Raw genomic sequence first — 13,013 nt, forward strand, 5'->3', positions numbered from 1 at the left:
TGATATTAGTGGATGTGCAGGTAAAACATTGATGGATGTGGAAAGCTCCTTTAGGGCCTTGGATAGAGGTGAGGAGGAGGTGTGGGGCACAGGTTTTACAGTTCCTGCGGTGACCGGGGAAAGTGCCAGGATGGGAGGGTGGGTCGTAGGGAGGCGTGGACCTGACCAGGTAGTCACGGAGGAAACAGTCTTTGCGGAAGGCGGAAAGGGGTGGGGAGGGAAATATATGGCGGAAAAATAATAACATCCAGCAGCAGTTTTTAAATGTTGCGGCCAATCCTTTAAAGGGCAAGTTGCAGCAGTGATTTAAAAGTTGATCGATTGTTTACAATGTTACTACAGAGACATCTGGGCAATACTACAACTTTAGAATGTAGTAGTTGATGGATCTGCTGGGTTAAGTGCACCAAATGAAGGTGGCTCATTTTGAAAATAAAGACTGTCATCTCATAAAAGTATACAAGAAAGATGCAAAGAGGAAGGTGGGACAGTTCCTCATGCAGCTGGCAGAGCAATGTTTCCAGACCCACATCTAACAATTACTGATGATGTATCAATAGTGGCAGAGTCACTGGGTATGTTGGTGAAGTAAAGGATGGAAGCCATAACAGGGGCAACTCCTAAATATTTATAGTGGCTGCATGGCCCTCTGGTCATTCAGGTATTGATTTTTAAGTTCAGTTGACTTATTTCTCAGTAAAGTAGATGACTTAACATAAACACGGGAACACTATCATTCCCTGTTGATTGCATAACCATGTTTATTTGTATTAATAGTTCATGCCCTAGCAGGGACTCATTTTAGCAGAACACTGTATTAATGAAAGAGGCTGAACGAATGTTTTTGAGGAAGAGTCTAGTGTAATTTTTGGCACATGTCAGTGTTTATCAATTTTCTCATTCTTGCAGCTTGCCTGTTAATACACTCTTCACCCATATTGCTGTTAGCTGAATGTACTGTTGTATGACCAGAAAATAGGAATGTATGAGTGTTTAGATGGAAAATCTTGTCTCAATAAATTTGGACCAACTGATCTTTTGTAGTTCCAAAAGATCAAAAGTATTTCTTACTACATTTTTAATATCAATATGGAAATATAAAACTGCACCTTTGATAATGTTTGAACGAGAAAGGAATCATGGAAAACACAACAGAGATTTACAGGGGAGAAATTTGTTCATGTGACATGCTATAGAGTTGCTTCAAAATCCCTAGGGCAGGTGATGCAGCTGGCCAGGGCATTGTGGAAACAAGTCTTCATCAATGATTTTTTAAAAAGTGCTCTGTAAACAAATTTCTTCACTTAAATGTTTGTAAAAAATGGAGTAAAAAATATTAAAGAAGGAATGAAAGAACTTAGCAAATTCCAACATGGGCTTAGTCATAGTGCTCTCATCTCTGAGTCAAATGATCATTGGTTGAAGTCACACTCCATGTACTTGTGCATATATTCTAGGCTAATATTCAGTGCAAAATAGAGGGGATGTCTTACTTTAAGAAGTACTTTCTTTCCAATGAGAAGTAAAACTGAGACTATACCATGTGAGGTATCAGTAAAAGATTCCACAGTAATATTCAATGAAGAACAGAGGAGATGCCCTGGCCATTGTTTATCCCTGCACCAAAACCACTATCAAGTTATCAAGACATTAACCAAAAAGCTGTTGTGGAAGGTTCCTGTGCATCAATTTGCTAGTAAGTTTCCCTATGTTACAACAGTGACTACACTTCAGAAGTGCATCATTGACTGTCTAATGCTTTGGGACAAACAGAAAATGTGAAAAGTGGTATACAGGAATATGGTGAAAGGAAAGGCTATTAAGCCCCTTAAAACTCTTCCTCCATTCAATTGGATCATGTCCAGTTTGATTTATCAGCTTTTATTCTATATTCATTGACATTGTTGCTTAACAAAAATCTGAAAATTTCAATTGGCCAGTATCCACAGTTTTTTTGGGAAGGAACTTTCAATAGTGAAAGTGTTACCATTCAGTCATGCTGAATGGTGTACATATGGGGTATATGGGAAGCAGTAAAGAACATCCATGACAATATATACAGGAGAAAAGATTGGGTGCAACCTAAACTGGTTAGGTTGAACTGATTATTGTTTGTTCCACAAAGGCTACAATTATTCTCATGAATATACAATAATGGTGAGAGGTCTACAGCTAGAGGAAATCCTCTCACATTGGCATAGTCCAGCAGGATATTGATCTATGATTCCATGCCCATTTCCCCGATCTTGCTCACAAGTAGAAATATTACTAATTGGGCCAGATGTCAGAGGAAAGCTAATGGATTGTTCTGAGTGTGAGCCACTTCCAATAGAATAGACTATTCAGCTGGTCTGCTGTGATGATGAACAGTTGATTTACAGGAAAAAAAAGATTAAATGTTAGTAATCCACAATTTTAACATGGTCAAAGTTAAACATTATGTGTGTGCAAATACGAATCAATGTCTAGTTTCTAGAATTAGCTGTTTTCAAAAAAGGTAGGTTTGAAATTTCATCTATTCCCCAATAAATATGGAAAATAATCAGTCATGTGGCAGATTGATGAATTTCACTTGCATCCAGCAAGATATTAAGTAACAATATGATTGAATTTGATTGTGATACTGTCAAATAGATTGAAATAGCTATTGTTTTGTGACATGATTATTTATAAATACTTCCAAAATGTCTTCTGAAATATGTATATATTAGTCTCAGTGACCTACAGTTTATAATATATGTCCGAGTTCAATATTTTATATTGTAATTATTTGTAATTAAAGGTAAAAACATTTCATATTTGATTTTCCGAAGTTACAGATTTTCCCGCAGAAAGGAACCACCAGTTAGCATGCAAAAGTTGCTAAGTTTTGGCTATGCTGATGATTGGTTTTCAGAACGTAAGGATGTGAAAAACAGCAAAGAACAAAATATGGGTACTGTATCATAGTTCACCATTCCAGAAAACTACATTCCTCTGATTGGTCATATCTTACAAATTGAGGAACTTTATGATGTATCTGCAACATTGCAATGTAATTTTTCATCAGGGACTAGAAGAAAATGAGTTTTATTGTATGTGCTCAGAGGAATGACTCAGGTAGTTGAGGCAGTGTTGGTTTAGACTGAAAATAAGAGTGCTACTACATATGTAATAAAATGTTTCTAATCTCTGGCAATTTTAAAAATGGTGGCAGGCATTTTGATGTTGTACTTGGAAAGCCTTTAGACAATAAAACAAATAATGCAAAGTTTGCTCCCTACAATACTACTATATGTCATGCAGTGTGTGTAATATTGAACACAGGTGCCTGAGGCTAGGAAAATGGCATCATGAGAAAACAAGGACAATATTGTAGGTCTTTGTAGCAAGGTTGGCCCTCCTTTGAATCTTGAGTGAGCAATTCACCACCAGATCCTGTCTCCTATTCCAAATGTGTCCAAGATAGATAAATTCTAAGGGACTCACCCATACTGTACAAATAATTGGAGTGTCAGTTACTGCACATCCTATATTTTCACCCCCTGAACAAAACCAGAGCACCATTAAAAATCAAGCTTATAGCCTACAATTAAAGCAAAGTACTGCAGATGCTGGAAATTTGTAATAAAAATAAAAAGTATTGAGTAAAACTCAGCAGACCTGGTAGCACCTGTGGAGAACATGTCATTAACAGTTCAAGTTTAATATGACACTTCTTTAGAACACTTACAGCCAAAACCTTGGAATGAGACGGTCACTAACCACCATAAAAAAAGTAAAGAATCAAGTTAGGAGGTAACTGACCTTATCTCTGGCCAGAGAGATTCAATTGCCTCTATCTGCTTCAGGTTGCACCTATAATTTGGCCACACTTCCGGGGACAGGGAAAAGAAACATCATTAAATTTTCACCAGTATCATTTATTTCAATTATTCAGAAATAAAGCCTCATGATTCTTAGGAGGAAGGACAACATTTGTAATAACTGTTTCAGAACATCACAAAATGCTGGAAAAGATTAAAAACTAGTATATTATTTTCAAATTCAGATGTTGGAACAATTATAAACTTGTAATTTATCACAAAGTTTACAGTTCTTAAGATATTCAATGTCACTGATAAATATGTTTGACAATTTCTCAATTGACAGAATGATGAGTTTGGGACCTACAAGAGAAGGAAATGCAGTGCGTAGGGTGACTGAACTCAATGAGGGCTAAAATTTTGATTCCTGATAGTGGGTTGAATTGCAGAGATTAAGCGATAGGTTCCAACTCATTTTGCATGTCATGAGTAATCATTACCACAATCCCTTAAATAAATTTTGCTTACCTTTAATGTAAAGTCAGCAGTGCATGAGAATTTTCTAAACGTAGCAAGCACCAGATGACTTTGTACCTTTGTGTGTGAGCTCAACTATTATTCTTGCTGAACTCTGCTGAACAGAAGTGGGGTGTAGGAGAATAGCAGCTTATAAGGAGGCTTAAGACTGGCGTAGGTGAATCAATGATGAGGGAGAATAGAGTGGAACTGGGGTCATAGAGCATTGGAAGAGGAATCCAAGAGATGATAGAAAATGTGGCCAATGGTGTGGGCTAGTGAAAGAGTGAAGTGCCTGGTATCCTGGGTGCGCTGGTGCAAACAATGAGCCAAGGTACGAAAATGGAGGTAATTTTCAATCCTCTGTTGGGAACAGCACTTGATGATTAAAATATCACCCTGGGTCTTGCAGGGGTCAGTTGACTCAAGGAGAACAGTGTTCCTTCCATACACATCCTCAGGCAGTCGTTCTGAAAGTTTGCTCTTGTCTCCTGCTGTTTCATATTTTGATAATAATCAAAATTGTAAAATCTTTGGCTATAACATGTAGTAAACAAGCTCCCCTTAAAATCTCCCCTACCTTCCCTCACAATGATTGCAGTAGCTCCATTCTCCAGCATAGAACAAACTGTGCCAGCACAATGCCCATTATCCATCATTTTGGAGTCAAAAAAGGAATAATTGAAAAATCTACTCTTTAGTTACTCTTTGCCTGGGGTCAGAAAAAGACATCTTCCCCAATTTAAAGTCAGTGTTTATTTCAACTAAACTTATAAGGATTAAAACATGAGGACTGTTTGCTGTATTAATTTTAATGGATATTGAATGTAAAATGCACTGTTTAATTAGTTAAACATGTTCTCTCTAATCTTTCAAAGAACATTCAGATGCTGTGAAATCTGAGGTTTTGCCTCAGGAAATTCAGCCCACATATAGAGGAAAGAGGATGACTGGCATCAGAGGAAATGAAAAGAATAAAGTTACTGCAGAAAATGATTCTTTCTTCAAAATCTTTGGTGAACACAGGCAAGATATCCATTCATTACTATATGAACTTTGAGTGACAAGAAGTTATTTCTCTTTCTTGTTAATATATGTAATCATTTCAAGATAGCCAGGTTTTGGTGTCTGATAAAATACTTTCACCTTTTAGTTTCAGTAGGCCTGCACAAAATGTACACCTGACTAGACACCTAACCATGTCCAGTGGCCTTGATGAGTATGGCAGATTGTCTTTAACTTACTGTGCCAGGATTCCCTGACTAACGGGTACCTCAATGGACATGATTGAGGACTAGAGTCATAGAGGTGTACAGCATGGAAACAGACCCTTCCATCCAAACCGTCCATGCCGACCAGATATCCCAACCCAATCTAGTCTCATCTGCCATCACCAGGCCCATATCCCTCCAAACCCCTTCTATTCATATACCCATCCAAATGTCTCTTAAATATTGCAATTGTACCAGCTTCCACCACTTCCTCTGGCAGCTCATTCCATACACGTACCAACCTCTGTGTGACTAAGCGGCCCCTTAGGTTTCTTTTAAATCTTTCCCCTCTCACCCTAAACCTATGCCCTCTAGTTCTGGACTCTCCAAACCCATGGAAAAGACTTTGTCTATTTACCCAATCCATGCCCCTCATAATTTTGTAAACCTCTATAAGGTCACCCCTCAGTCTCTGATGCTTCAGGGAAAACAGCCTCAGCTTGTTTAGCCTCTCCCTATAGCTCAAGTCCTCCAACCCTGGCAACATCCTTGTAAATCTTGACTACACCCCTAAGTGTTGGATACTTGGCTGCCTTTTGCTGCACATGCAGTGTATTTGCCATATATACTATTGGAACATGCAACAGACATGAGATTGAGATAGCATACTGCCATGTAGCAAGGTGTGCCCCTCCCACACTGAGCATTGCTCAGCAGCAAGGCAAGTTAACTGGTTGTGTAACTTCACTAATTGGCGAGGCAAGGCAGGGATGCTATGATTCTGGATTAGAGTGGTGCTGGAAAAGCAAAAGCCTGCACCCACACCTCCTCCCTCACCACCATCCAAGGCCCCAAAGGAGCCTTCCATATCCATCAAAGTTTTACATGTACATCCACCAATATTATTTATTGTATCCGTTGCTCCCGATGCGGTTTCCTCTACATTGGGGAAACTGGACACCTTATAGCAGAGCGCTTTAGGGAACATCTCCAGGACACCCGCACCAATCAACCACACCATCCTGTGGCCCAACATTTCAATTCCCCCTCCCACTCAGCCGAGGACATGGAGGTCCTGGGCTTCCTTCACCGCTGCTCCCTCACCATCCGACACCTGGAGGAAGAACGCCTCATCTTCTGCCTCGGAACACTTCAACCCCAGGGCATCAATGTGGACTTCACCAGTTTCCTCATTTCCCCTTCCCCCACCTCACCCCAGTTCCAAACTTCCAGCTCAGCACNNNNCAGAATCTGGTTTCCAGGATCTGCAGTCATTGTTTTTACCAGGATGCTGTGAGCAAACAAGTAGGCACTAATACAACATCTGAGCATCCCTGCGATGCAGCTGGGTGCAGTCTGAGAGCTGAGTACCTGTCCCTGTGCATAAAGTGTCCTTGCTGCAGCCCTTCAATGCAAGTGTTGGCAGAGCTCCCTCTAATTTTCATTCCGACTATGCAGATCTCTGAGGTCCATGCACAGCAGTGACTTCCAGAACCGGATGTTAAAGTTGACATACATAGTGTGTGGAACATTGGACCAACACCACATGCAGACATCGACGCAGCTTAAAGGAAACATTGGTTGCTGGAGCACTCTACATTGCAAGTCTGGGTTTTTTTAGAGTGCACTGCCTGTGCAATGTGGAAGAGCGAGGGTGGCCATGGATGGTCATCTGATTCCAGAAAGCAATGAGTTAGAGGAGGAATATATTTGGCTAGTGCCCATGCATCAGGCTGTGGGATTTTGTTGCTCATTGTCCAACACGGAGGTCATTTACGTGAAACATTTTATGCAAATCAAATTATAACCAGTGTAAAAGCTGTTGCTATGTTCTCTAGGGACATTTCCCATCAGAAAAAAATAACATTTTTACACGTTTTATTTTTTAAGTTTAAATATTGAGCATGTCTAAATTTCTATTTGTAAATGAAAGAATGTTTAACTACACTATATTTAGAAAGAGAAAAGAAACATGTTAACTCTGAATATTTAGCTATTGCTCGCTGACTTCCACACAGACCAACTTTCATTCCCTTGTCAATTCCTTCCCACTGGACAAGCCCCCTCCCACTGGGTGACTCACTCCTGCTGGGCAACTCTCAGCTGCTTGGGGACTTTCTACAAAGGTTGACCTTCTCCTGCTCACTGACACTGTCACAGTCACCATCTCTACTGCAAGTCAACTCTCTCCCTCTTGCTGACTCATATTTGCCGACTCTCTCCTGTTTGTGGTTTCCCTGCCTGACATGAAAAATAAATTCATACATTCAGGAACACATAATAATAAAGACTATTCATATAATACATAAGATAAACTGAGTAAAACTTAATCTTTAAAACACTGGTGAGAAGTCACAGATTCCCATGTGAAATGTAATTTATTCAATCAACACCATATTCCATACTTTACATTGTGCCTCACGTGGGGTAATGTGACCATATTGGCTCAAAGCTCCTTCAACTGTGTCTGAGATAAAGTGTGTAAGATTCTGTTCTAACATACAACATTAAGATATGCATTTCAGATTGCCACTATACCTCAGATGTAACATGGCCTTGTGGATTTCTGCTCCATATTTAAACTTAACTCAACCTTAATTTATAATTCTTCCATTTAATTATCTTTTATGTAATTTTAGTAATTGGAATTTAAACTGTTACTGTACTAGGCAGCAACAAATGAAGAAATACAAAGCAAAGGTCCTATGGAATAGTACTGATTAGTGAGCACATGACCCATTTTTAAAAAAATTGTTCAAGTGATATGAGCATTGCTGGCAATTTATTGCCCATTCCTAACTGCAATTGAGAAACAAAGAAAATTGGTGTGGGAGTGGGCTAATCAGCCTGCTCTGCCATTCATTATGATCATGGATGATCATCCAATAACCTGTTCCTACTTTTCTACAGTACCATTTGATCCCTTTAATCCCAAATGCTATATCCCATTCCTTCTTGAAATTATATGATGTTTTAGCCTTGACTACTTTCTATGCTAGCAAATTTGACAGATTCACACTCTCTGGGTGAACAAGTATTTCCTCATCTCAATCTTAAATGGCTTATCTAAAAGGTTGTGGTAATACACCTTCTTAAAACATTGTTTCCATATGATGTAAGCATACCCTCAGTTTTGCTCAAGAGGAGGTTTTAGAATTTTGACCAATGAGTGTGAAGAGTTATTGCTATGATGGATTGAAGGGAATGTACAGGCGGTGTTCTGATGAAGCGGCTGCTATTGTCCGTCAAGGTCCTTCAAAGTACGTAATTCAATTATATTGTAAGAACAGAGGAGTGTAGGACTTAGGAGCAGGAATGGGTTTTTTGGTCCTTCAAGCTTGCTATAATATGATCACGGCTGATGTGGTCTCATATCCACATAATTCTCTACAATCCATAACTCAAGGCTCCTTTGTCTATGTCAGTCTTAAATAAATTTAAAGACCTAGCCTTCACTACTTTCTGGAGAAGAAAATTCCACAAGCTAGCCACTTCTAAGAAAGAAAAAAAAACTCTGTAATAAAGGGGTGACCTTTTATTCATAAACTATGTCCCATAATTTTAGAAACAAAAACAGAAGTTTCTGGAAAAGCTCAGCAGGTCTGGCAGCATCTGTGCAGAGAAATCAGAGTTAGCATTTTGGATCCAGCATTTTGTAACCCTTCCTCAGAACTGATGGTACCTGGGATGTTGTCAGTTTATATGCAGAAAATAGGGTGGGGGAGGGGATAAGAAGTAAGCGATAGGTGGGGATAGAGCCCAAAGAGAGAGAAGAAGAATTGGACAGACAAAAGAGAGGGTAACGATCTAGCTGAGTAGCTATTACTGCAGACTGTTAGTGGCTAACAACAGGTAGTGTGGAATGGCAGACTACGTGATAACAAGACCTGGTGTGTAGGATCGGGGGGTCCGACATAGGAGAGTTCAAGCCCTAAAATTATTGAACTCAGTATTGAGTCCAGAAGGCTGCAGGGTTCCCAAGTGGAAAATGAGGTGCTGTTCTTCCAGCTTGCAATGAGCTTTGCTGGAACACTGCAGCAAGCCTGAGATAGAAATGTTGACCAGGAAACAGGGCAGTGTGCTAATGTGGCAGACAACTGGAAGCTCAGGTTGTTTTTTGCAGACAGAACGTAGATGTTCTGTGAAGTGGTCACCCAATCCAAGCTTCGTTTCTCCAATGTGGAGGAGACCACATTGTGAGCAGTGAATGCAGCAGACTGGATTGTGTGAAGTCCAGGTAAAGTGCTGCATAATCTGGAAGGTATGCTTGGGCCCTTGGATACTGAGGAGGTAGGAGATAAATCGGCAGGTGTTACACCTTTGCAGGGGAAGTTGCCATGGGGCTGTGATGGGGTGTTGGGAGTGAAGGAAGAGCGGACCAGGGTGTCCCAAAGGGAACAGTCCCTGTGGATAAGGGAGGGAAGGGGAAAATGTGTCTAGTGGTGGCATCTCACTGGAGGTGGCGGAAATGGTACCTGATGATCTCCTGGATGTGGATGCTGGTGGGATGGTAGGTAAGGTCAAGGGGTACTATATCGCTGTTGCAGGAGGGAGGAGAGGGAGTGAGGGTGGAAGTGCAGGAGATGGGTCAGACATGGCTGAGGGTCCTGTTGACAATGATGTTAAGGAATCCTTGATTGAAGAAGAACCAAGGCTGTCTTGTCAAAGATGGCCTCATTGGAACATATGGAGATGGAGGAACGGGGAGAATGGAATGGAGTCATTACAGGAAGCAGGGTATGAGGACATATAGTCCAGATAGCTGTGGGAATCTGTGGGCAATCTATCCCCAGAAATTGAAAATGAGATGTCGGATAAGAGAAGGGAGGAGTCAGAGATACCTGGTGAAAGTGAGGGTGGGCTGGAAAATGATGAACTTTTTCAATTCTGGATGAGAAAGAGAAGCAGCACTGATGATATCATTGATATATCAAAGAAAGAGTTGTGCGTGGGGGCTGGAATAGGACTGGAACAAGAAATGTATCTCATACACCACAAAGAGACAGGCATAACTGTGGGCAGCACGGTGGCACAGTGGCACTGTGGTTAGCACTGCTGCCTCACAGCGCCAGAGACCCGAGTTCAATTCCCGCCTCAGGCAACTGTCTGTGTGGAGTTTGCACATTCTCCCTGTCTGCGTGGGTTTCCTCCGGGTGCTCCAGTTTCCTCCTACAGACCAAAACAAATGTGCACATTAGGTGAATTGACCATGCTAAATTGCCCATAGTGTTAGGTGAAGGGATAGATGTAGGGGAATGGGTCTGGGTGGGTTGGTCTTCAGAGGGTCAGTGTGGACTTGTTGGGCTGAAGGGCCTGTTTCCATACTGTAAGTAATCTAAAAAAACCTGGGGTCCATGCAAATATCCATGGCCACCCTCAGACCTGGAGAAAATGAGAGGAGTTAAAACAGACGTTGTTGAGGGTGAGGATGAGCTCAGCCAAGCAGAGGAGGGTGGTGGTGGGTGGGGACAGTTTGGGTCTTTGCTTCAGGAAGAGCGGAGAGCCCTGAGACCATCCTGATGTGGGATGGATGTGTAAAGGGATTGCACGTCCTAGTAAAGAGGAGGCGGCTGGAGCCTGTAAACTGGAAATTCCAAAAAAGGCGTAGAGTGTCAGAGGAATCACAGATGTAAGTGGGCAGGGACTGGACCAGGAGAGAAAAGACTGAGTCAAGACAGGAAGAGATGAGTTCTGTGGGGCAGTCGCATGCTGAAACAGTCGGTCTGCCCGGGCAGGCCTGTTTTTGGATTTTCAGGCGGAGGTAGAATTGAGCTGTGGTGGGGCTGGGGGACTATTAACTTGGAGGCAGTGAGGGGCTGCTCACCAGATGAAATGAGGTCAGTGACTGTAGTTGACACAATGGCCTGAAATTGACAGAAGGAGGTATCTGAGAGCTGCTACTCAGCCTCTGCAATGTAGAGGTCAGTATGCCAGACTACAGCAGCACCACCGTTATTAAAGGCCAGAGGGAGGGGTCCAGGTAGAGGGAGAGTGTTGGAGCTGGGCAAAGGGTTCAGTGGGATGGGGAGAGGATTCTTGTCCAAAGAAATGGGCACAGAGGCGAAGATGATGGACGAAGAATTCAACATCATATTGTGCCCGAAATTCATTAATGTGAGGACGCAGAGGGATACGGCTGAGACCTTTGCTAAGTGCAGTACGTTGAGCATCGGAGAGCAGAAGGTTAGGAGGGATGGTGAATATCTGACAGGAGGTGGGGTTGGGAGAGGGGATGGAGTCAGAGGAAAGGGGAAGGGAGGAAGATTCCAGAGGGCCATGGGTATCCCTGAGCTGTTGCATCTTGTGAGTCCTAATGCCTAAAAGGAAAATAAAATGTTTCTTATTTGCATGGTGAATGAGCCGGAGGATGAAGTGGAACTGCAGAGTGGTGCAGCTCTGAGCCAGCGTGTTATGATGCTGTTGGAGAGAGAGGTCGAGAGTGTGCATGTGATGGTGCATGGCACTGAGTGTGGGTCTCGGGTTGTGGCAAGAGCAGCTGTCTGTGGAACATTGAACATGATGGAGGTACCTGTGATCCTGGTTGGATTCAAGGTACAAGGGATGAAACTGCAGTTGGAATCCACGTGGGATGAATCTGAGCCGGAGGAGATCACTTAGGAATGTGATGTGGCTGTGGAAATGAGTTTTAACAAATACCTGGTCAAAACACCAGGAGTGACAGTGAAATTAATGTCAGTGGAAAAGAAAAAAAGATTGGAATGGAAATTCCGTTGGAGAGAGGAGCAGAACTTCTTTAAGGTTGGCATGCCAAGAAGAGATGTGGCAGTGAGTTAAATATTAAATAAAAACCAAAAGAACTACAGATGTTGTGAATCAGAAACAAAACAGAAGTTGCTGGGAAAGCTCAGTAGATCTGGCAGCATCTGTGAAGAGAAATCAGAGTTAACATTTCGAGTCCAGTGACCCTTCCTCAGAACTGATGGTAACTAGGAAAATGTTGGTTTTTATGCAGAAGATAGGGTAGGGTGATATAATTTTATTTCCCATAATTTTAGTCTCCATCCATAAAGAGAACAACCAGCAGGTATCCAGTCTATCCAATCTTCTCAAGATTTTATATGGTTCAATAAGATCAGCTAACATTATCAATCGCCCATTGATAATAACATTTATTATCAATGGTCAATAGACGTAAACTCATCTCTACCTACCTCGACACTGTCCTATCCCCCCTAGTCCAGGAACTCCCCACATACGTTCGAATCCTTTTGCAAGGATGCCTGCCTTGAAGAAGTTTTCCTCCTCTCTCTACAAGAATCTCAGGGAGGAGAAAGTGAGGTCTGCAGATGCTGGAGATCAGAGCTGAAAATGTGTTGCTGGAAAAGCGCAGCAGGTCAGGCAGCATCCAGGGAACAGGAGAATCGACGTTTCGGGCATAAGCCCTTCTTCAGGAATCCTGAAGAAGGGCTTATGCCCGAAACGTCGATTCTCCTGTTCCCTGGATGCTGCCTGACCTGCTGCGCTTTTCCAGCAACACATT

The 13,013-nt window shown here is 41.9% G+C and overlaps 1 protein-coding gene across 3 annotated transcripts in view; it reads left to right on the forward strand.

Annotated features, from left to right (window-relative positions):
* LOC122551615 (uncharacterized protein C7orf57 homolog) overlaps positions 1 to 13,013 on the forward strand; it is a 76,061-nt gene that overhangs the window by 55,525 nt on the left and 7,523 nt on the right. For 2 of the 3 annotated variants that reach the window (XM_043693800.1, XM_043693799.1), the window contains 2 exons: positions 2,814 to 2,935; positions 5,180 to 5,327. In XM_043693800.1, the coding sequence (XP_043549735.1) occupies positions 2,814 to 2,935; positions 5,180 to 5,327 (270 nt within the window). The remainder of the gene's footprint in view (positions 1 to 2,813; positions 2,936 to 5,179; positions 5,328 to 13,013) is intronic. The other variant, XM_043693801.1, reaches the window with a different exon arrangement.

Source organism: Chiloscyllium plagiosum, chromosome 7, assembly GCF_004010195.1.
Source record: "Chiloscyllium plagiosum isolate BGI_BamShark_2017 chromosome 7, ASM401019v2, whole genome shotgun sequence".
Taxonomy (NCBI): Eukaryota; Metazoa; Chordata; class Chondrichthyes; order Orectolobiformes; family Hemiscylliidae; genus Chiloscyllium; species Chiloscyllium plagiosum.